The following is a 23323-nucleotide window of genomic DNA, read 5'->3' as shown; positions in this document are numbered from 1 at the left end:
ATGCGTAAAAAAAAAAGTTGCAATGTTATAGATAATAACAAATGCCAGGGATCAAACATAGAACTTAATTGAGAGGGAAATTTTCAAGTGTTATGTATTATTCAAGCATTGAGAGGGGTATCAGATGACCGAAGGATGGTGAAGAACGCCTCACTAACAGGCAATTTTGTGAAGTCCCAAGGAAAGCTTGCTAGGATAGGAATGAAGACCTGAACTTGTCTCATTCCTAGACCACTGACTTCTCGCCATTTTGTACTGCCTTGTGATTACACATGAAAGATCCACACTGCTTCCTTGATGAAAGGATCCTTGTAAAAGACAGAGATCAGATTAAATATGGAGAAAGAAATCAATACAATAACCTGAACAATGACCACCTAGAGAATGCAAGGGGCAGGATAGAGGCTGTCATTCTGAGTCCACTGTGTGTACTACAACTTCAAGTGAAATCTGCTCTTCCAGAAAATCCTTGGATCAGATGGAGCCTTCAGGAGCCAACTCCAGTTTTTTGGAAGGTCCCTGGATGGCTATGGAGATTTAAATGGAGATTCCATCACTGATGTATCCATTGGTGCTTTGGGACAAGTGGTGCAACTCTGGTGAGTCACTAAGTGCAAGATTCAGACTTGCTAATTAAAATGACCTGCTGTGTTGTATGATGTGTGTACTGCCCAATGTATTGTATAAGACTGTAGGAAATGTGTTTATCATGGTTTGCATAAAGGAAAGAATATGCATGGTTTTCCTGAGAGTTGGGGGAATACATATGTGTGTGTGTGAGTGTGTGTATGTGCGTGCATGTACATGTATGTGTGTATATATGCATATATATACACATATATGCATATATATGTATATATATAATTTACTGACAGGCATGTATCTTTGGCATAAACACATATAGATGCATATGTGCAATACATATATATATATAGAGAGAGAGAGAGGTTTCTTTATCATTAGAGTTATGCTTTTCTTCTTTTTTTTCTTCTTTTTTTTAAATTTATTTATTTATTGAGGATTTCTGCCTCCTCCCTATGTGAAAAGAGTCATTGTAAAGAAAAGACAGTCCTTGAAATGATATCATACATGCCATACATGTTTCTAAACATTATTGTCTTACATACAGCCTCCTTTCAGCTTCCAGTCAGGAAACCTCATGAGAAAAATCTTACAGGACACAAATAAAGTGAAACTTCTTATGCGCTTAAAGGCATATTTTAAAATCATTAGTCATAAACAAGATCCATTATTTTGGCTTAGCTGACGTCTTCATTGCCTGCATGGGTGTAAAGTTGAAGGAACAAGAAAGGATTTAAAGAATATATGGTTCAGGGTTTTAAAAGTTAGGTATATGAAGGGCAGGCTCACTTGGTTGAAGAACCTGCTATTCAAGCATGAAGACCTGAGTTCAATCCCAAGAACCCATGTCTAAAAGCCAGACATAGCTAGGTAAGGTAGTTCATGTATTTTATCCCAGCACTTGGGAGGCTGATGTGGGTGTGTCTCTGTGAGTATGAGGCTAGCTTGGTTTACATAGAGTGTTCCAGGCCAGCCATAGCCATATAATGAAATGGTGGTGGCACACGCCTTTAACTCCAGCACTAGGGAGGCAGAGGCAAGTGGATCTCTGAGTTCAAGGCCAGCCTGGTCTACAGAGCAAGTTCCAGGACAGGCTCTAAAGCTACACAGAGAAACCCTGTCTCAAAAAGCCTAAACAAACAAACAAACAAACGGCCAGTCATAGTGTCATGTACGTGATGATGAGGCAGAGAAAATGTCCGGAGCTCACTGGCCAGCTAGCCTTGACTAACTGTCAAGTTCTGTGGCAGAGAGACCATGTCTCAATCAATAGGGTACCTAAAGAATAACATCCAACATTGACCACTGGCATCCAGATGCACATGCCCATACATATATGTACCTGCACACACACACACACAGATTATATAGATAGATAGATAGATAGATAGATAGATAGATAGATAGATAGATAGATAGATAGATAGATAGAGAACTAGACACATACACACAAAACTTAGGTCTATGATCTGGTGAGATAGTGGAATTGAAAAGAAATTGATTATTCAGTCAAGAATACTCATGCATTCATTTTTCTCTGTTGAAAATATATGCTTTACTGTCCAGACATACTGGGAATAGAAACAGTCCATGGACATTATATGATTTCTGAGTCTGATGCTACTCTGTAGACATGTGAATTGTGCTTTTCAAGAGTAAAATGCAATTTTTTTGACAAGTGAAACTCTTATATGGAAAACCAATAATAGCTTTAAGACTGAGAAACTAGAAAATGCATTTACGGAATAAAGTTGGTTAAAATAATTAAAGAATGGCATGCTAGGAATGTTACAGAGGTTATGTGGCTTCCTTTAAAATAATGTATCAAAGCACATACCTGGCAGCCAAGGACACTGTGTAAGCCTCAAGGCAGGCTTTCCCATGTGGTGCCTTTGTATCTACTTATACTGTGGCATTGTTGAGTCAGTGATGTGACCAAGCTTCTGTTTTAGAAGGTGTATCTGATTCTTCAGAAAAGTCAACACACACGGACTCAAGTAAATGTGCTGAGCTGACTAGTCAAGCTAAGCTAATATTCTGTGGTCACATTCCTACGAAGTGCTGAACTGCTTTTTCTGGATAACTCTAGGAATAATGTCCAGTAAATTTGTAAAAACATGTAAATCAATGTCATCTGTATTAGGATGAATGTTCGGTCCCTCAAATAGCTGTGCTAAAATTGAATTAAGCATTAGCCATGCTACATTTCTTAATAGATGCGTCCTGGCTGCATATTAAGAGACATGACGGATACATTGTAACTCTTGAAACGGTCTTTCTGGTGATACCTGAAAATCAAAACAAATGTTGTCTGGGTCTCTTTGTGGTACTTTTCCAAAGGGTGATATGTCTAATCACCGCTTGCTGCCCTATAAATAGTGGAAAGTGTACACAGAGATCATTATGGTGAAGCTCAAAATCCAGTAAGGGAGGGATCAGACTGTAGATTCCATTTCCTCACTGAGAGGTACCTGGTGAAGTAGCCTTCAGGTATCTGTTTCTCAGCCATTTTCGTTAATAAAATGGAACTAGAATTTGTTCGACCTCACACTGGTGTTGCAGGAGCAAAGAAGACTGTCTCGGGTATACAAAGGGAACATCAGGACAGAAAACTCTGGCAAAAGTGATGGACTCGTCAGTCATATTCTGCCCTCGTGGTAGTAGCCACCATCATGGACAGGTGACGTTAACCACAGAGGTAGCAAGGCACAGGACATGGCAATATTCATCAGCTCTGGCCCCTCCATCTTCCTACCTTGTCTCTCTCCTGCCATCTCAAGAAACCGACCTCAGGGGGAAGACAGAAGGGCCCTGACTTAACATTTCATTTGCAAACAAGTTTCCGGTTTCTATTCTGTGTGGGTTCAAGTGTTATTTAAATATATGTTCTGCAGGCTCCAGTTATCAACAAAAATCAATTGACCCCTGCTGCTATCTTCTGCTTTCAAATAGGAAAAGCTACTCAAGATCTAAGATAGTGGAGAGAAAAATTCAACAATACTGGACCTGGGTCCCCTATGAGAAGTTCATGCGTATGCAGAGAGGTGCACGTGTTTCCACTTATGTCTTTCAGGTCCCAAAGCATTGCTGATGTGGCTATAGAAGCCTTATTCACTCCAGACAAAATCACTTTGCTCAACAAGGATGCTAAGATAACCCTCAAACTCTGCTTCAGCGCAACGTTTAAACCTACTGGGCAAAACTACCGAGTGGGTGAGTGATCCTAAAATAGCCCGACAGGGATGGCTTTGTCTCTGCATCGCTAGTTAGAGGTCTTGGCCTGCAGACTAGAAGGAATTAGGATCTTTACTGGATGTGCTTAAACTGCCATGCATCCGGTACCTAAGAGTACCTCATTAGGTGTGGAAAGTTTGTTTGGAGCATCCTTGCTCAGCTCCAGCTGATGGCATTCTGCTGCAGAAGACTGTAATCACTATGGCATAATCATGGGCTCTGCCTGATTCTCTCCAACACACGGGTCCCTTCCGGAGATCTTCAGCACACATGAATTTCATTGAGCTATGGCAAGTTCTAAATGAGTGAGTCACCTACTGCCTATGCCGTCGCCTACATAGGTGTGTTTAGTAAGAGCACTGAGTAGTATCCCTTTATCCGGGAAGAGGAAAAAGAGAAAGGAATATTCAACTTGTACCCATAGCTTTACCATGGGTGTGTCTCATCAGGAGGGAGAAAGCACAGGTAGGACAGTGGGCAAATGTCAGCAGGAACTCTCATCCTGTCTCTCCTACAGAGACACGTCATCTCTCAGGACCTGGGTGAGGTGTTGCATCCTCTTTGACTCCATTTCTAACCAAACAACTACCTCTGTTATCTCAGCATCCTCCAGAGACAGCAAGCAAAATAACATTTCATGAAAAGCTGCCTGTTTTCCCTTGCTAATCTATGGATTCTAATCCCTCCTCCATCAGACCCCGGCTCTTTATTTCGAAACTCTTAGTTCCCAGTGGCACTTAATGAAACCACAAGTAAATTAACTTCAAGGCTGACAACAGTCAGGTCAGTAGTTTGTCATAATTAGTACCAAGAAATACACGAGCAAGGAGAGAAGCCAAAGTAAGATTCATAACTGGCATAGCTTCCGGACTCCCTGACTCTCAGGTGTTCAAACACTGACCCACCTTTGAATGGCATACCTCATAGGCCTGCCTTGGAGCACACATCCATCTGAGTAGCCATCATAGTTAAGCTGAAAACTGCCACCATATAAACATTTTTAGGCTGCTCAAAAGATTAAAATGGAAAATGTGTTCTCTGACACACATGGCTGGCTGCCCAGCTACCTTGGCCCTAAAGCATGTATATGCCTTATGCGTCTTCCACATTTTGAATGTTCTTCATATATTCTCTTGGCACATACTGAAAAACCTGTACCTGCAGAGAAGTTCCTTCCCACTGATTAGCTGGTGAGGGTTTGGGCCTTTCCTTGTCATTGGGAACTCTTACCTTTGACTCTTTTATCTTGCTGTGTTCAGGTCTACACTGACAAGCTGGTCATAATTTTTCAGGCTGTTGTTTGACAATAACCGTGCACAAGAACAAAATCCCATCTTTAAAACTGCATGACCTATGAAACTACATATTTATTTTTATCAAGCTACTTTTTAAAGAAAAAGTACACAAAGTGTGCTAACTTTGTCCCTTTGACAGTTACCTAGACCCTGTTATTAGGTTTTCCTTTCCATACTTTTTATCATTTACTTTTAGTCTGCCCATTCAATTCTTTCATATTTCAATATTATTATTTATCTCTTTAAGTCATTGAAGCACAAAAATTCCTCAAGGTTCTTTAATTGGGATATTAAAGGTAACATAGATATATATTGTCTTAGGAGGTACACTCAACTTTAAAATATTGAATAAGTCTGATAAAGTAATTCCAAATAAGTCAGCTTCTGTAAGCAGCTGAAATTCTGGCGTGTGGCTTTCTTAAAGGACACTGGTCTGACTATTTAGACTTTGGTTATGGTCATCATTTTTCATCACACAGCTGTTTTTCATTTTCACGTTCCTGAGTTGATATTAATAATTTCTAATTGCCAGAGAAACAGCAAACCAAAGAGGGTAGACAAAGTGCTCAATGTAAAGGAGGCCATACACGGTAGGATTACTGCTCAGCCTAAGAATATCTGGCTCAAACCTTGGAGCAGCCATGTTGCGTGTCTTTCTCCATGCAAGCATCTAGAACACATCAGATACTGTGTCCGCTCTTTTATGTGATCACAGTTACCTCTTATAATAACAGTTAGTCCCTGTAATGGCGTGGGAATAGAAGAACATGAACTTCCATTTCAAAATTACTCAGATCTTAGCTCTGACTTCTCTCAGTTGGGTGAACCATGCCAATTATTCTGCCTCATTTCATTGAGCTTGCTCTCTCAACAGTAGCAGCAGGCTATCCAGTGTCCGGGTTTATTAGAGAGTGGGTAGCATATGAGGGTGTGTTCAACTGGAGGCATTCTATAACGACTGCTTCTTCCCTGTGTGTGCCCCATGCTATGGTAGATGAAGCTAAAACACAGGAAAGGGATCCGTTTTCCAGGTTTATTCAATAGATTTCCTGGGGCAAGTGTAACTGTTGTTGTTTTCCATTGCTGCAAGCTGTATTTCTCGGCTCATTTTTGTTTTTGCTCTGTATTGACGTAGACCGAATCACAAGACTACAAATGACTTGCCGTCTCTGCAATTTTTCGATATCAGGCTTTGTCCATTAAAGCAAGGCTGTTTTTTTCTTCAGTGCTCATTTGCTGTATTTCTTTGTGATTTTATCATAGCCATCCTGTATAACATGACACTTGATGCAGATGGATATTCATCCAGAGTGACCTCGAGGGGAGTATTTAGAGAAAACAGTGAACGATTCCTGCAGAAGAATATAGTTGTATCCCAAGCACAGAGCTGTTCTGAATATGACATTAGCATACAGGTGAGACCTCAGGGTTACCTCTCTCCACCCCTTTCTTCCAAGCAACTAATGAATCCAGGAAGTTTAAAATGGGAGTTATATGTTAGAAGATGGATACATTTCTTGTCTAGCTCTTTGGACAAGAAACACATTTCTGTTATGCTAATACTTATGGTCACATTCTGACTTTATATGTGTTAGGGACATTACATTTTATTAGGGTGTGCAACTAAATGGGCTAAATGATTGTTAAAGAAAGCAAGCACTGGGGACTAGAGAGATGGCTGAGCTGGTAAGGACACTTGCTGCATAAGCACCGGGACCTGAATTAAAGACTCCAGCACTTATGTAAAAATGCCACGTTTGGCTCTATGAGTGTCTGTAACCCTGGGGCTGGGAGCATCAGAGCCAAGACAGTGTCCAGGGCTTGCTGGCTGCCAGCCTAACTCTGGGGTCATCTAGAGACAATGACGAAGGAGAAAATCTGATGTCCTCCTCTGGCCTTCACACTTATGTACAGATAGACCACACATACATGTACATGGGCACGTGGCACCCCTCCACACACACATTGAATAAGGAAAATAAATAGATTCATTAAATAAATGTTTTTTTTAAAAAAACTGAAAGACAGTGTTTTCTTAAATGACTAATCAGGTGTTCTCTCCATTACCCATCAAGTAAAAGTTGTGTAGTCATTTTAAGCTCATAAAACTGAAAATCTCAAAAGTGGTTTCTAATACTGCTTTACCCTGGGTCAGTGGTTCTCAACCTTCCTAATGCTGCAACCCTTTAATACAGTTCCTCATGCTGTGCTGACCCCAGCCCTAAAATTATTCCATGACTACTTTGCAACTGTAATTTTGCTACTATCATAAATTGTTATGTAAATATCTGTTATGTGACCCCCCCCCCCCAAAGGGGTCATGAACCATGGATCGAGAACCACTGCACTAGGTAAATGATGGTAGAGTATGTGGTAAAGATCGCCTGTTCTATTAGGTCATAATTGTTAGAGTTCACATTGACGTGGGAAATCTTTCCTGTAGGAAACATGCTTCTTAGGAGTAACTTTCCAATCAGAAACATATTTTTTTTTAACTTTTATGGTTTATTTAACTTTATTTTATGTGCATGAAGGTATCCGATCCCCTGCAACTGGATCTTTAGACAGTTGTGAGCTGCCATGTGGGTGCTGGGAATTGAACCTGAGTCCTTTGGAAGAGCAGTCAGTGCTCTTAACCACTGAGCCATCTCTCCAGCTTCCAGAAACGTATTTATAAGCTATATGAAACATCTCCCCCAGCAACTCTGTAATAATATCTTAAAAGTAACAGGAGAAGACTCCTGCACATGGGTGTATACACAAACACACATACACACACACACACACACACATGGAAAGAGAAGGATCTAGGAGTGAGGGAGAACAAAAGATTGAGAGGTAGGTGAGGAGACCAGACAGGAAGGAGGGAGGAGAAGGAACAGGGAAGAAACTTGGCTTCCATTCTTTCCTGACCTTGTCTAATATGGGATCAAGTTACCCATGTAATTACAGTGTTCATGGAAAGAAGAAAGAAGACACTAGGATTGAGAAGCAAGACCACCCAAGTGCTGGGCACTGACATAGGACGTATCATCTAAATACTTACAATTACTCCTGTGTGAATAATGAGATTATTTACCATCCCAGGAAGAACTGCTGCTTCAGGTTTTTACTGTAATTGAGTCACCTTCGGTTTCTGAATTGGAACCAAAGAGGAAGTCTTGGTCATCAGAACAAACCTCTTCTCTGTAACTGATGGCACTTTAAATTATAATCACATTTGCAGACTTTGTTTTTAAGTTCCTCTGACTAAGTAATCTATCATCGCCCTCCTCCCGTCTTTAGAAGCCCTCTGACGTGGTCAACCCTTTGGATCTGCGAGTGGACATCAGTTTGGAAAACCCTGGCACTAGCCCTGCCCTTGAAGCCTATTCTGACACTGTCAAAGTCTTCAGCGTGAGTGTGCCTTGCCCTTCTCAAGTTGAGGTTGGCTAACGGCTTCCGTAGTTGCTGTGGGGTTAAAGGTGCTAAGGGTGCAGTCTAAATGTAATAATGCCCACAGTTCTCTGGCATTTCAGTTCCACAAAGTAGAGATTTCTTCTTCCACACTCTGTTTCTGGCCCCAAGAGAGGTGTCAAGCCACCACGGGCATTCAACAAATGCTTCTTGAAGAAATAAAGAATAAAACGGGCCAAACTGCTTGTGCTCAACACTCACTTAAAAATTCAGATGCCTGTGAAGTTGTTCGTCTCTCTCCATTATATCTATTTTAACTTAACTCCCCATAAACAAGCCATTACAAGTCACACCTGGTGGCACAGGTCTTTAGTCCCAGCACTCAGGAGGCAGAGGCAGGCAGATCTCTGGGTTCAAGGCCATTCTGATCCATAGAGCACATTGCAGGATAGCCAGAGCTACACAGTAAAACCCTGGCTCAAAATAAAAACAAATACACAAACAGACAAACTATCATCTTGAATCTTGTATTGCCCCATATTTATTTCTTTAAAAATTTGCTAACTATACACAAGCTTCTAAAACGTTGGTTTTCCATGGTTTTGGCCTGTAGGCAAACGGGATGACATTGTATACATTCTTTTATATTTCGTTTTCAACCCAAGAGTATCCAAAGAGGATGATGCCTTTGTTTGTTGTAGATCCCTTTCTATAAAGAATGTGGCAGCGATGGACTTTGCATCTCTGACCTGCTCCTGGATGTCCAGCAGCTGCCAACCACTCAGTATGTTCCCTCTTTCTTTCTGTGCAGGGCGCATTACATTGCTTCGTTAAAGACAAAATTTTGGGTTTGTTTTTCAGAGTATAGTTAAGACATTTTAAAACTGAATTTCAACTTCTATCATTCTCCTAAGAGTAAAGCAATGAGAAATACCAACTGCTGGCTTTAAGCATTTCCCTTTCCTGCAATAATTAAAAGCTACCAAGGATGAAGTCCAGCATCATTTGCTTACTTGCCAGCATCATTTTACTATGAAGAAAGTCTTTTGTTATTAAATAATCATCAAGTAAATGCAAGGAATTTCTTGAATCAAGAAAGGTTTTGGACGGTGGGGTAGTTTCAGCTTCCGTGGTTTTATCTGTCTCTCTTTTCGTGTTTGAACAGAAACCAACCCTTTATTGTCAGCAACCAGAACAAAAGGTTAACGGTTTCAGTGACACTGAGGAACAGAGGAGAAAGTGCCTACAACACTGCCGTCAAGGCTGAGTTTTCCGAGAACTTGTTTTTTGCTTCTTTTTCCATGCCGGTATGTAAGGAACCCACCCCTCCCCAACACAAACGCATACGCATCCCTGCTGCCCCCCAGCCTCCCCACACTCCCACTAACCACCCCACACAGCATTTCGCCCCTTCCTCTCTGCCACTCGCTGTCTCTGATACTCCAACCTCTGGGTCCTTCAAGCTGTCTGAAAAACTCAGACACAGCCTGGACATGCTCAGTCCTACCTTGTGGCTTCCAGTTAGTGAAGCCTCCTGAGGATGCAGTCTGGCTCCGAATCTAGGGCGGCTCTGTTTGCAGTGAGGGTCACTTTTTCCTTTACCCCAGGCCTTGGCAGTGGCAGCTCATAACTTCTCCAGCCTTCTATGCTGTGAGGAGGCCGCCTGTCCTGTGCTGGACAGATGTGATGCACTTGCTCAGTGGCATCCAGTCCCACCGCGTAGTCTTGGCTTTGCAATGCTGCAACTTCTGGTGCCAGAATGGTGCATTCCTGCAAAAGCATTCTATCGAGCTGACCTGATCATTAAAGCAGGAATACACTTAACCAGGAGAGCCCCTTGCTGATTCCTCTGCTCTCCGGCCATGAAACGAGAATAAGAAGAAAAGGGAAAAGCTATTTTTCAACTGGGTTGCTTGATTAAAGGATATGAAAAAGTTTCTGTATATTTCAAGTTAATGTGAACTTTATAAATTTAAAATTCCAAGCCTGTGCTGACTTCATGTTTAAATGGCCTGTGCCAGACAGCAGCCCTTACATTAAAGACAAAATGAATTGAGGAAAAGTGGCAAAATCTGCTAGTTATTTAAAACACAAACGTGTATTTTTTTCTTTTAAAAATATGCATTTCAAAAACATTTTGAAAAAAGTATAAAATATAAGGCTTCTGAATGTTATATTAAAGATATTTATGCTTCTGAAATACAAACATTATTTGCATCTTAGTGCACATTTCCCTAATCCTTTACCTTCCTGAGTGTCTCTTTAGAGTTGGCAATAATAACATGTTTAACCACTTGGCTAATGCAAGATATTTAAGACTTTGAGAGCAATCAGTTTCTATTCCAATAGAAACCAATATCACTGCTAAGATGTCCTTGTCTACTTTTCAACGTGGGTATATACACACACACACACACACACACACACACACACACACACACACACACACACACTTAGTTAATTTTCACTTGTTTGGTCCTCTTCAGGTCGACGGAACAGAAGTAACATGCCAGGTGGGCTCATCGCAGAAATCTGTTACCTGTGATGTGGGATATCCTGCCTTAAAGAGTGATGAGCAGGTACAGCTTGCCTCATCTAACCCTGGCTCTCCACACCTGAGGGTACTCTCTGTCTTTACCGGGCCTCACATTTAACAAACATCACTCAACAACCAGCCACATATGGAAGGGGCTCCCTCACTGGGGTTATTCTCTTTAAATCATTAGCCAAAGTAGCATTTCCTCATGCACCTCCTTCCAAGCACACATGCAATATGCAATGCTCTTTTGTGTGACTGTGTTGTCCAACATTGGTGGCAGTGCTGTAAGTGAATATCAGATCACCACAAAGCCTGACCATCCGACAAATGTAGCCGGATGGCCTGAACATCTGATAGTTGACCTCTGCTCTCAGGTGAGCAAGGGGACACAAGTGGTCTACAAACTTAAAATTTTAACATATGAAATTCAGAGTCACACTTGGCTGGGGAACTTTTGTCCTGGTCTAAAACATCACAGATGATGAATTTTAATGTCATATTTAGGTGACTTTTACCATCAACTTCGACTTCAACTTTCAAAACCTCCAGAATCAGGCAACCATCCATTTCCAGGCCTTCAGGTAAGACACAGGGCAATCATAAACTTATGCCCAGGAAATTTTATGAAATTTCTTTTTAAGTAATTTCTAATACTTGTTTTGATAGTGAGAGCCAAGAAGCAAATGAAGCAGACAATTTGGTCAGTTTCAAGATCCCTCTTCTGTATGATGCCGAACTTCACTTAACCCGGTAGGTGAAGTCTGCTAGACAGGCTGTTAGCTTTTACACCCTGGTACATAGATCATTGAGCTCATGACTACAGTCCACAATTGGCTCAGTCTTAGCACATGAATTTAGTGCCTACTTATTAACTAGATTAGAAATATGCAGACAAACTGATGCCCAGGAACACATGAACTTTTTAGGTTTATTGACTCAGAACAGCACCAGAGGAAAAATGTTTCCATCCCATGTCATGGGTCAATGCCCGGAAGGTGGGAAGGTACCTGAAATCTGTTCCAAGATGCTGAAACAGACTCTTGGAGGCCTTGAGAGTTACCAACACTTCTCACTGCTCTCTTCATTGTATGGTACTGGATGTCAATAAGGTATCTGTTCTTGGCCATGGAAGTCCACAGCATCATGTTTTGGACATTGAAGGGGCACAACAAGTAAGAAATGGAGTCTCATACTCAATAAGCCGATATGGAAACTACACCAAGACTAGCTTCTTTATGGAAAACCTCAGACATGACTGCTGATGGTTTTCTTCCAATCAGGAGGAAATGAGGGATTTTCCAAAAGAAGTCATCCATGAAGCCAGGCTTTATTCCTTTTTCTTTCCTATTTCCTTTTCTGCCTTCCAAGGCAGGTCAAGCTGAGGACAGTGGTTAAAATGTTACCAGCCAACACCAGTTAGCTTGAATTGTCCCAAAAGGCAGGTATCTTGGGAAATGGGTAACACACAAACCCTACAGGTGTTATAGGATAAACTCACTCTCTGAACTAAGACCCCTGAAAACATTTCCTAGTAAGTATATGGGCAACCACATACTCTAACTCCTGCCTTGCCAGCCTTGTCCATGAAGTATAGAGCACACAGCTGTTCATGAAATCACAAAATAAAATTGACTAGGAACTCATGCTACCCTGTTTGAAGCTTGAGACACATAAGCAAAGAGAAAAAGAACACGTGTGTATCCAGTGAGTCTCAAAGGCACCCACAGAAATGATGCATAGCCCAAGTTATCCAGCCTGATAAGTGTATCAGTAGCTTGAGTTTCCAAAAAACATCTCTCTTGGATAAAATAAGTAATTGGTTGCAAAGCTACGGTGATGTGTATTGCCATATCACCTGAACGTTCTTCTTCTAATGCAAACAATTCTGTATTTTCTTGGACCCATTTAGTAATAGTCTATTTTTTTTTCTGGAATGTTCACATGGAATAAATATGGGATTAAAATAGGACTTTACTTTTACTAACATCTTAGCCATGTATTTTATGTGATTGTAATTTTTATTCTAATGCATTCTAGTATTAGAGTCTATGTCTTAAAATATTAAGGTATATGGTAAAAATTTTAAAGACATGACTCCTGATCCTACAATCAGGTGGTTCCCCCACATGATTCTCTATTTTTAAAGAATTACATGAATGTATTTGGAAAATGCAAGCATCATAATAAGACACAAAATGAAAAGTGAGATTTTCTTTCTTTAACACTTTGATGACAGTCCCCACAAATGACTAAGAAGACTGTTTTGGAATATCTTCAGTCCAAACAGTTATTTTATGTACAAAGTTACACATACACACACACATACACACACACACACCAACAATTTACCTACTAAAAGGGAAATACTAAAACATTGTTTCATACTTTTATGTGGTTTTCATAGTAGGATATACATAGCTAATTTATTCTGTTTCTGGATGAATCATAATTCATACAACCACCCCAGCAGTCATGAAATACTAAGTTGTTTCACATTTTTGCTGTTGTAACCATCAAAAACTATACTGAAGAAAGGCTTTAACATTCTGTAAACTTTTGAGAAAAGTCCCCACCTACTCATCATGTCCCTTGATAGCCACTTTAATATTGTATACTATGCCATCATGTTCTATGTGTGTAATAAATGTAAACAGAATTATTTTTTAACAGGATCCTCCTGGATGTAGATTGCTGCTGCTGTAACCCTTAAGCACTCTAGAGGAAAGTTATGTAAAAAAGTAGAAAAGTGACAGATCTCATTAAAATACAAAAAGCAGACCCTGTCAATCAATCTAGGAGTTGGCTGTGTTTAGGGGCTTACATAAACATCTGGAAGGCAAAGAGGATAACTCACGCACACGTAGCTGGGTTTTCTATTTCAATTCCTAGTCAGTTTTCCCATTTTCCATACAAGGCTGACACACCATTGTTTCCCCTCATACACATAAAACCTTGACAACTACCACATATATTCAGCAGATTTTCCTTTTGAAATTTCGGAAGAACTTTCTTAAAAGACTGAGAGAGACAGGGGCAGACAGAGAGAGAGAGAGAGAGAGAGAGAGAGAGAGAGAGAGAGAGAGAGAAGGGGAGAGAGAGGTACAAAGAGATAAGACAGAAAGAGACAGGGTGCCCTGAGGATAGAAAACATTCTGTCTTAGAAAATGTCTAGTCCATTCTTCTGGTAAAGGAACTGAACATCCTATAATTTGGATAAACTCTCCCCTGGTATGTATAGAGAGATAAGCGTCACACTTCTCAGAATCCTACCCTAGCTATCAGGTCCTCCTCACTCCACACAATGCACAGAAGCTGCCCTGGTTGGACTGTAGCCTCAAGGCAGCAGGAATAAGTGAAAAAATGGAAGGCCTCCAGTTTCACCCACATCCACAGAGTTTCCTGGGGAATCCTCTGGCTGGACACTATATACTTACAGGCATTAGTTATGAATCCTAAATCTTATGGTCAAGATCTCATAATAAAATCTTTGGATTTTAAGAGTGGCTCTGCAATGATGGAAACAAATTAAATCCACTCCGAATTCACTGCCAACTATTTGAGTTGGTCGAACACTAGAGAAAGATTAGTAAAACAAATGCACGCCCTGTTGAAGAGGCATGATTAATGAATGCTGCAGGAGCTAATAGCTGGTTCCCATCATTGCACTACACACAGCAAGTGAAAAAAAAAACTTGACTTACAGAGCCAATCCAACCACCAAAGCTGGAGTGTCCACCTTTCCAATACCCTTGCCAATGTAACAGAGGTCTGGAGACCAATGCAGCTGTCAATTCTAAAGCGATACTTTTATGCCTATGTTAAAAACTTGACAACTGATAAACCCGTAGGCTCTGCTCATAAAGATAGTGAAGGGGTATGATTTGAAGGGGAGTTGTTTTCATCACAGATAAATGCATTGGACTGTGGAGTCTAACATTCATTCACATGTGGTACTTTTTTAACATTTGTATTATGATTATAATAATTAAAAAGTCCAAATATTTATGGGGCTTAAGATTTATATATGTGTCTGTGTGTGTACATGTGTGTGTGCATGTGTGCATATGTATGTGCATACAAAGAATATCAGTGGTAGGGAGCATTGCCATCACTACACTCCCCAGACACCAGTCAAGCAGAAAGACAGATTCTCAAATTCAAAGTGGAAGCTTAAAACATAGAATAAGTAAGTAAGTAAAAGTTAACCATTTTGATGATATTCCAAGGTAGAAGATCCTTAAGTAAAGTAAATATAATGCTTCAAGAGCAACAGCAAAACAAAAATAATTGGTTTTACCAATGTCACCCAACAGATCCACCAATATAAATTTTTATGAAATCTCTTCGGATGAGAATGCTCCTGCCATAAACAGTGTTGAAGATATTGGTCCCAAATTCATCTTCTCCCTCAAGGTTGGTAAGCTTGTCATAAAGATGACAATCCAGGAGGAGGAGGGATGAAATAAAGACTATATAATGAAAAGGAAGTAACCCAAAATTCCAATGCACCCGTGGCTGCCAATCTTGAGTGTGCAGTAACAACAGGAGAGCATGTGACAGCACACACAGCTAAGCTTCATCCCCAAGCTGCTGACTCAGAAGGTCTGCAGTGAGCTTGGCAGTGTGCAGCTCCGACAAGCCCACAGGCAATGATGCAGATGCCGCTGGTGTGGGTGTCACACTTTGAGAACACTGTGGTATATGACAGATAAGCAGAAGGACTCGTGTTTAGTTGTGTGTCCTCGGTAAAGAAGAAATGATATATTTTCAAAGCAAATATTCAGGATTAACCAGCAAGGCATCACTAGAATGGCATTACTGTGGGTGAGTGTCCGTTACACTACTTTATGCTTGGAGACCAGTCCTGTTTGAAAAGCTCATCATTTGTACGTGGTACAAACAGGGCTTTTGGACAGCAATGCTAAGTAGTATCTAAAACGCTCTGATCCAGTTCAGTGCAATATAACTGTAAGTATCTACAAGTAAGTACTATTATTCTAAAGGTTGGCATCAGTTATATAGAGAAATTCAAAGAAAGACACCTGTAATCCCGAGCTTGGGAGGCTGAAGTGAGAGTGTTGTAAGTTTAAGGACAGCCTGGGCCCCAGAGTATGACTGAGGAAGAGAGAGAGAGAAAGTACGTTATAAAAGAATAGCTAACTTAGAAAAGAATGCCACGGAGACTTTGGAAAGCCAATAGGAATGCACCTGCCTTCTGGAGCCAAAGCCATTCGGGCTCCACGCATTTCCAATTGTCCATCATGCGCACCCCCGCTCTACAGTTTAGTCTCGCGTCTTTAATGACAAGAGAATCTCGATTTGTTATCCAGATTTTGAGTTTCAGAAAATGAGGATAGTAACCACATGCTTTATAGGATTTTTAATCAATTCATGGTAAACAACAATATTAAGAGTGCAAGTATCAGCCATTGTAACACATATTACCTCTAACAACATAGCCCCCATCAGTGAGAACAGATAGCAGGCGAGCACGTGGCCACTGACATTTTGATGCTCTTTAATTTTTAGGTAAACTTTATCTTTAGAGAGGGTCCGTTCCTTGCCCACGCCACGCTGCTACTCTGCATCCCCCTGGACTAGCATCGGGGTGGTTTTCCTGGCAGCATCTGCTTCACCTGTTGTTCTCTACCCAGGTAACGACGGGAAGCTCTCCAGTAAGCATGGCCTCAGTCACCATTCACATTCCCCAGTACACCAAGGCGAAGAACCCGCTCCTGTATCTGACCGGAGTGCAAACGGATGAGGTAAGGAGAACACAGCTGGCCACACGGACAGAAACAAGCCATGAATAAAGGGTGGTTGTGTCTGCACCTAAAAGCTGAAAAGCAAAAGGGAACACTATGCATCCCAGATCCAAACAAACCAGCATCAGACTTCAGGGTATAAGCAGATCACTGTCCAAAGAAAATGAGCGTCCTCGTGGCTGAAATTATTCTAAGTATCCCTGTTCTGTGTAGAAGAGGAGATGTCTTGGTCAGAGCCCTGTTAGTAGAGAGTAAGAGGTTCCATCTACTGTGGGCACACAGTAGGTCTAGAGATCTGCTGGTCCTCAAGCAGCTGGCTGGGACTTTCACCCAGTAGGACTCAGCCCTGGCTATTCACTTTAGTCCCAGTTACCTTTTAATGAGGAACATCAAGGCAGTAAAATCAGAATCTGAAGATAAGGCTAGAACGCTGGCATTTCCCTTTGAAAGCTGCAGACCCGTGTTCTTCTATGCTGCCTGGCCCAAGAGGTGGTGCCTGCCATAACCAAATGCCTTAACATCGGCTCTCCTATAGTGAGCACTTAGCTAGTCTTACAATAATATTTCTGTAATATACATAGCAGATTTCAAGAAATTAAACTCCTAAAATATTCCCTAGGAAAAGCCTGGAATTGAATCACTTACAGTGTATTTGTTTTACAATATTCTTTAAGAGAACAAAAAGAACCATTTTTTAAAATAATCCTTTGTGTCTTTCACATCACGCACGCATCTTGATCCCTTTCATTTCCACGTCCCTTTGTGTCCAACCTCTGCCCTTGTAATCCCCCACCCCCGCAAAAAAATAATAAGATGAAAAAAGGAAAAAATCTCATCATGGAAGCTGTAGTGTGACACAGTGAGTCACACATGAACACTTTTGTCCACCTATCTTTATGTGGAAGCATTCATTACAGTCACTGGTCTGGTTCAAGGCCTCTGGTTTCGGCTACACTACCAATGCTGGGCCCTCACTGGGACTCCTCTCGGATATCCTGCTGTTGCCCCATGTCGTGGAGATCCTGCAGCTTTGGATCTGTAGGACCGGCCCCTTGATCTCATGTCATAGCAAGCCACGCATTGCTACAAAAAAATGCCTGAGGTTAGGTTAACTTTACAGATAAAAAGGCTTATTTAACCCCCAGCTCTTGCAATTTGGTGATATGATGCCCGCATCATTTCATCTCTGGTGAGGGTCTCATGATAGCCGGTATAAGAAAGAGAAGGGGTTAATGGACGTACATTGCCAGGTAGGAAACTAGAGGGCGCCTACAGTTCTGAACTCCCTCTTTTAGGACATCCTTCCCATTGGCCTGTAGCTGTTCTACTGGAACCCAACTCTAAAAGTCCCCTGTTCTCTCCACACTGCCAACTTGCAGACCACACTTCCAAGGTGTGAACTTTGAGGAACAAACCACACTGAAATCGTGACAGGCTATGAGAAGCTGGCCTGCCTCTTCAGGTCACATCAGCTGACTTAAATGCTTCAGGCTTTAGCAGAGCACAAAAGCATTTGGCCACTGAGCCCCTGAGAAAGGAGCCTAGGGCCCCTCCCACATGCCACATGATGGCAGGATTTTCTGGCAGGCTGGAAGGAATGGTGTCCACCATTTTGCTTTCCAAGTCTGACATGGTCTTCTTCCTTGTAGGCTGGTGACATCAGCTGTGCAGCAGATATAAATCCACTAAAGCTGGGACAAGCATCCTCTCCTGTCACTGTCAAGAGTGAGAACTTCCGGCATACGAAAGAATTGGTGAGGCGAGGTCAATGTTCCTGTTGAACCTGCCTTAAGTAATCTGCTGTTTGCTCCACCTGAAACCCAGTCTCTTGTTTTATGTCAGCAGCGAACACTCTTGAGTGTTCTTTTGCCTTTGATGTCGAGCGTGGATTAGGATAGTTAGGCTGACAGTTCGCAGCATCAACAGGACCTGTGTGATGGGATCTGGAAGTGAAAAGGGGGCTATTGGAGGTGGAGGGTGTGGAGGGTCTGGGATGGTGAGTAGGGAAAGAGAGTCAACAGAGGCAATCAGGTTTGAAAATGGCACATGGAGCCCACTTCCTCTGCTAACTTTTAAAAAGGAACTCCATGTGCTTATTGTCTGTTCCCCAACTGTGCCCTGTTCTTGAAAGAAGAGGTTAGTATAGCAGCTAGCACGGCATGGCTCTTGGCACAGACTGTCATCGGGCAAGTAAACAAGAAACCCCAAGCAAGCTGTGCAATCAGATACTGAAGTTGTCCTGGATTTCTTTATATTGTGATGGATGGGCTAAACAGAAAAGGCTGAAACAGAACTTTTTCCTATATGTCTTAATATGTAGACGTATATATAAGTTATTACACAAATAAGCCATGTTGTATTTTTTGGCCATACATAAGCCGATGGTATAGACGGTGCTTTTGGGTTTTCAGGGTTTTGTTTTGTCTTGTTGTTTGTTGATTTTTGATTCTGTGTGTCTGTGTGCATGCGTGGGAGAGACAGGAATGTATGTTGGGGGAGCATGGTGTGAGTGTGTGTGGACAATGTCTATGTTTGTATGTATAGTACAGCGTTGTACACCTGTGTGTGGTGTGCAGTATTTGTGCATATGCACATGGTGTTGTGTGTGTGTGTGTGTCTTGTCTGTCTGTCTCTCTGTGGCTGTATGGTACATGCACAGGAGTATGAGGCCGGAGCACTCCTCGACTGCTCTCATATTACCTTGTGACAGGTCTCTCACTGCCTTGGATGGTCACCATTTTGGCGAGGCTAGATCGCCAAAGAACTTTCAGGATCCGCTTGTGTCTGTACTGCCTCCCCCAACACTGGGGCTGCAAGGCACACACAGCCAGGTCGGGCTTTTCATGTGGATGTTGAGGACTTGAACTCAGGTCCTATTGCTTGCAAGTACTCTAATCCACTGAGCTATCTCTCTAGGCCTCACAGCTGTTTTGAAAGGGCTTTACTTTCTAAGGCAGTTCATAACAAAGGCGTGTGACTGTAGAGGAATCCCCCATACACCTCCTGTTCTCACATATTCACGGCTTCCTCCACTATCAAAACCCCATGATTAATTGGTGCATTTGTCGTGACAGGTCTACACTAACAGATCGCATCACCGATGCCAGAGTTTACATTAGGGCTCACGGTTGGATTTCAAATATTCACACTATGGAGTTGAAAATGTGTAATTGCCTGATTCCATTAATTATGGCAGCACATTGAGTGGCTTAGTACCCTAAAGCCCTACTGTGCTCTGTGTGCACAACTTCCTCTTTCCCCAACCCCTGACAACTACAGATTCTCTTACAGACAAGCTCTGATCTAGGAAGTTAATTATTATCCTTAAGTTTAATGGTTAAATTATACGACATGTTGTTTCGGTTCAATAATTTACTTGCCTAGCACATTGCAGATAACATGAATTAGTTACTGTTTCGTTTTTATGGTCGTAAATAGTATACTTGAACAGGTTGTATATAGTCCAAATAAATGGAATAAAGAGCAGGTTGTGTCTGTTTGTAGTTGGAAATTTTGGGGGCCACCAACCAGCTCCCAAATAAAGACATGGAGAACTTATTATTAATCATGAATGCTCAACCTTAGCTTAGGCTTGTCCCACCAGCTCTTTTAACTTAATTTAACCTGTTTCTATTCATCTACATTTTGCCTCAGGGCTTTTTAACCTTTCTTTCATTCTGTATGCCCTACTTTCTTGCTTCCTTTTGTCTGTACAGCTGGCCCCTGGCATCTTCCTGGTGTCTTTTTTTCTTTTGCTCTCAAGCCCAAATTCCTCCTCCTACTTACTCTCCCTGCCCAGAAGTTTAGCCTACACTTCCTCCCTCACTATTGGTTGTTAAGATTTTTATTAGATAAATTGAGTTCCTGAGGCAGGGAAGGTAAAAGAGCAACACATCTTTACATAATTAAACAAATGCAACGCATCATTCCATGGTTAAACAAATATTCGGCAACATAAAATATATGCAATACATCTTTATATAGTTAAATAAATGCAACACATCTTTGCATGCTTGAACAAATATTCTGCAACACCCTTCTTTTCACATATTTCTCTTATCTCTGAGGTTATCAATAAAGACAGGAAATGGCTGGGAAAAACCTATCTCAACTCTCTTTATTTTCTGAAACTCATTATTAAAAACCCCTTGAAGATATAAACTAGTATAAATACTAATAATATATAGCTATAAATACTAATAGACCTAAATACTAATATAAATTAGTATAAATAATAGTAACTATAAATACTAAAAGCCCCTGATAGTGCCTGTTTCCACATGTCCTGCCTAGCACTGCTTTATCTTTTCCTAAAGTTTAGCATTTGTAACACCCGTTTTCTTTGTCTCTCTCCCCTCCTCATTGACTCTGATCTGAAAGGACTGCAGAACCGTCTCCTGCAGTGACATCACCTGCTGGCTGAAAGACCTTCACATGAAATCGGAGTACTTTATCAATGTGACAACCAGAGTCTGGAACAGAACCTTCGCTGCTGTAAGTCTCAGCTCTACCTACTGGGCCCGTCAAGGGTGAGCAAAGAAGCATGTGGCTTCATTGTCAAAAATACTCCCCCCCCCTTTTTTTTTTTGATGAAATAGCACCCTGCCAACAGGCAGAAATGCCCAAACAAGCCTGAGCAACTGTACTCAAGGTAGTAAGTTCACACCCCTTTCCAGTGCTCACCTTGTCTGGCTTTGCCTCAGAATCGTCTGGAGAACTCATCAAGAGGTCTGCCTTTTAGAAGCTCACTCCAGCCCATGGCATCTATATGAACAGTGCCAAGGATGCCTTTGCTGTCCTTGCCAGAAACAGCATCTTCTTGGTCTCCCTCATGGTGTGCCCACAGTTCTCTTTTTGTAGTCACACCTGAATCGGGATGTTCACGCCATCTTTCTCCTTGAGTTCCCAGCCAGGTGTGTCATTGATCTAATTATGCAAAGATGAATCCAGCGTGAGGGTCCATCTCCTTCTATTAATAAAGAGGCAGATGCCCTACTTTCCTGGGTTAGCTTCAGTTTGATGAGTAAACCCAGAAAAGCATACAAGTCTTAGGCTACTTCCACCTTCATGAAAAAGGAAACCCCCCCCCCCAAACAATAGTCAGTGTTGTTTCCCCACACGGCAGGCCAGAGTCTATCATAGCACTATTTGCCCAGGGATTAGGTAGCCAGGACATTAGTCTGGCAAGAACAATGTAAATACAGCAAGCCTTAATGTCTTGACCCTGACCGCCAGAATGGCTAGCTATGCCCTTTTCCGATGCTGGCTCTGGGCGCAGACAAACCTTCGTCTGGATCTCTCGGGGATCTGTATGGCCCTCTCTGGATCTCACTGAACTCTGGCCCTTCGATTTTCACCATTTCACAACCAGCATTGACCCCCATTCTCTGAGTTGGAGTTCTGTGTTAGATGAAAGATCACCCTCATACCTTGGCCCTGGAGTCAAAACATAAGCAGTAAGATTGTGTAAAGACATAATATGAAAATGGTGGTGGGAGTTTAGGGAAAGATTGCAGAGCTGGGGGAGTGGGAAGACTGGGGGGTTGGGATTGCTTTTGAAAATGCGATCCTCTTCCATTTGCCTGTTAGCTGTATTGGCTTCACAGCCTCTGGGACAGTTCTAAGTCCTAAAATGTGATGCGTGCTGATGGAGGGGCCACTGTTCTCCCAGCTACTGAACCTGGTACTCAGTCTTGGGACTCAATCACAGTACTCAATCTTGGGACTCAGTGGGTTCCTGGCTCCTTAGATCTGAAGAGCAAACATGTTTGTAACAAACTCTGCCCAGTTGGAAGGAAAACTGACTTCTGCACATCAAAATAATGTCGCTCCAGCTCTCTGAAAAGTCTTTGAGTTTTCATGGAGCTACAATATTTTTACCATTGTCCTTATGAAAGTGACTCTCAATGGGCTCAGAGGTAGCCTTTCCTTTGTGGGAGCCAAGTTCTTAAGTAGTGGAGAATTTATCCTTTTTCACAACGGTTACACCCTCCAGGGTTACTGGTTGTCAAGCCCAGCACATCCTTCTCCTCCATACGAGGCCAACTATTTACCCTTGCCTTACTTTCATCCTCTTTAACAGCCAAGTAGACACTCCGGTTTGAGATTTGGGTCTCATTTCCTGCATGGGGCTCACTAGGTGGTGCCTCCTGCTACTCCTTTTTCTGATGCAAGGATGTCAGCCTAACATCTCAAGTGTCTCATCACACACTGATTGCTCGGGCTGCCCAATAGCACTGGCTGCCTTTTGTAAGGAAAGCCTGGGTGGACACTAGCAAGTGTGCTATTCTGCTCCCCTGGGTGTAGTTAATACTGTAGGATAATGGGCATCTGTTAGAACGGCCAGCTCTGTGGGCAGGTATATGAGCATTTTAAGAACAATGATTTCATCATACAGGCTACAGGTGCTATTGCCTATATTCACTGATGGCCACTTTTTGTTTACATTTCTACTATCAGTACTAGAAAAACATTGTGTGTGTGTGTGTGTGTGTGTGTGTATGTGTGTGTGT

General features: G+C 41.8%; 1 protein-coding gene across 1 annotated transcript in view; it reads left to right on the top strand.

The window, feature by feature from the left end:
- Positions 1–23323, top strand: part of Itga2 (integrin subunit alpha 2) — a 95821-nt gene that overhangs the window by 67900 nt on the left and 4598 nt on the right. The window contains exons 15-27 of the mRNA XM_005356822.2: positions 463–599; positions 3656–3795; positions 6375–6526; positions 8397–8507; positions 9209–9291; positions 9673–9814; positions 10994–11086; positions 11551–11627; positions 11713–11796; positions 15360–15459; positions 16701–16811; positions 18461–18565; positions 21192–21305. Coding sequence (XP_005356879.1) covers positions 463–599; positions 3656–3795; positions 6375–6526; positions 8397–8507; positions 9209–9291; positions 9673–9814; positions 10994–11086; positions 11551–11627; positions 11713–11796; positions 15360–15459; positions 16701–16811; positions 18461–18565; positions 21192–21305 — 1449 coding nt within the window. The remainder of the gene's footprint in view (positions 1–462; positions 600–3655; positions 3796–6374; positions 6527–8396; positions 8508–9208; positions 9292–9672; positions 9815–10993; positions 11087–11550; positions 11628–11712; positions 11797–15359; positions 15460–16700; positions 16812–18460; positions 18566–21191; positions 21306–23323) is intronic.

This window comes from Microtus ochrogaster, chromosome 19 (assembly GCF_000317375.1).
Source record: "Microtus ochrogaster isolate Prairie Vole_2 chromosome 19, MicOch1.0, whole genome shotgun sequence".
In the NCBI taxonomy this organism is placed as follows: domain Eukaryota; kingdom Metazoa; phylum Chordata; class Mammalia; order Rodentia; family Cricetidae; genus Microtus; species Microtus ochrogaster.
This window is presented reverse-complemented; position numbering and strand designations above follow the sequence as displayed.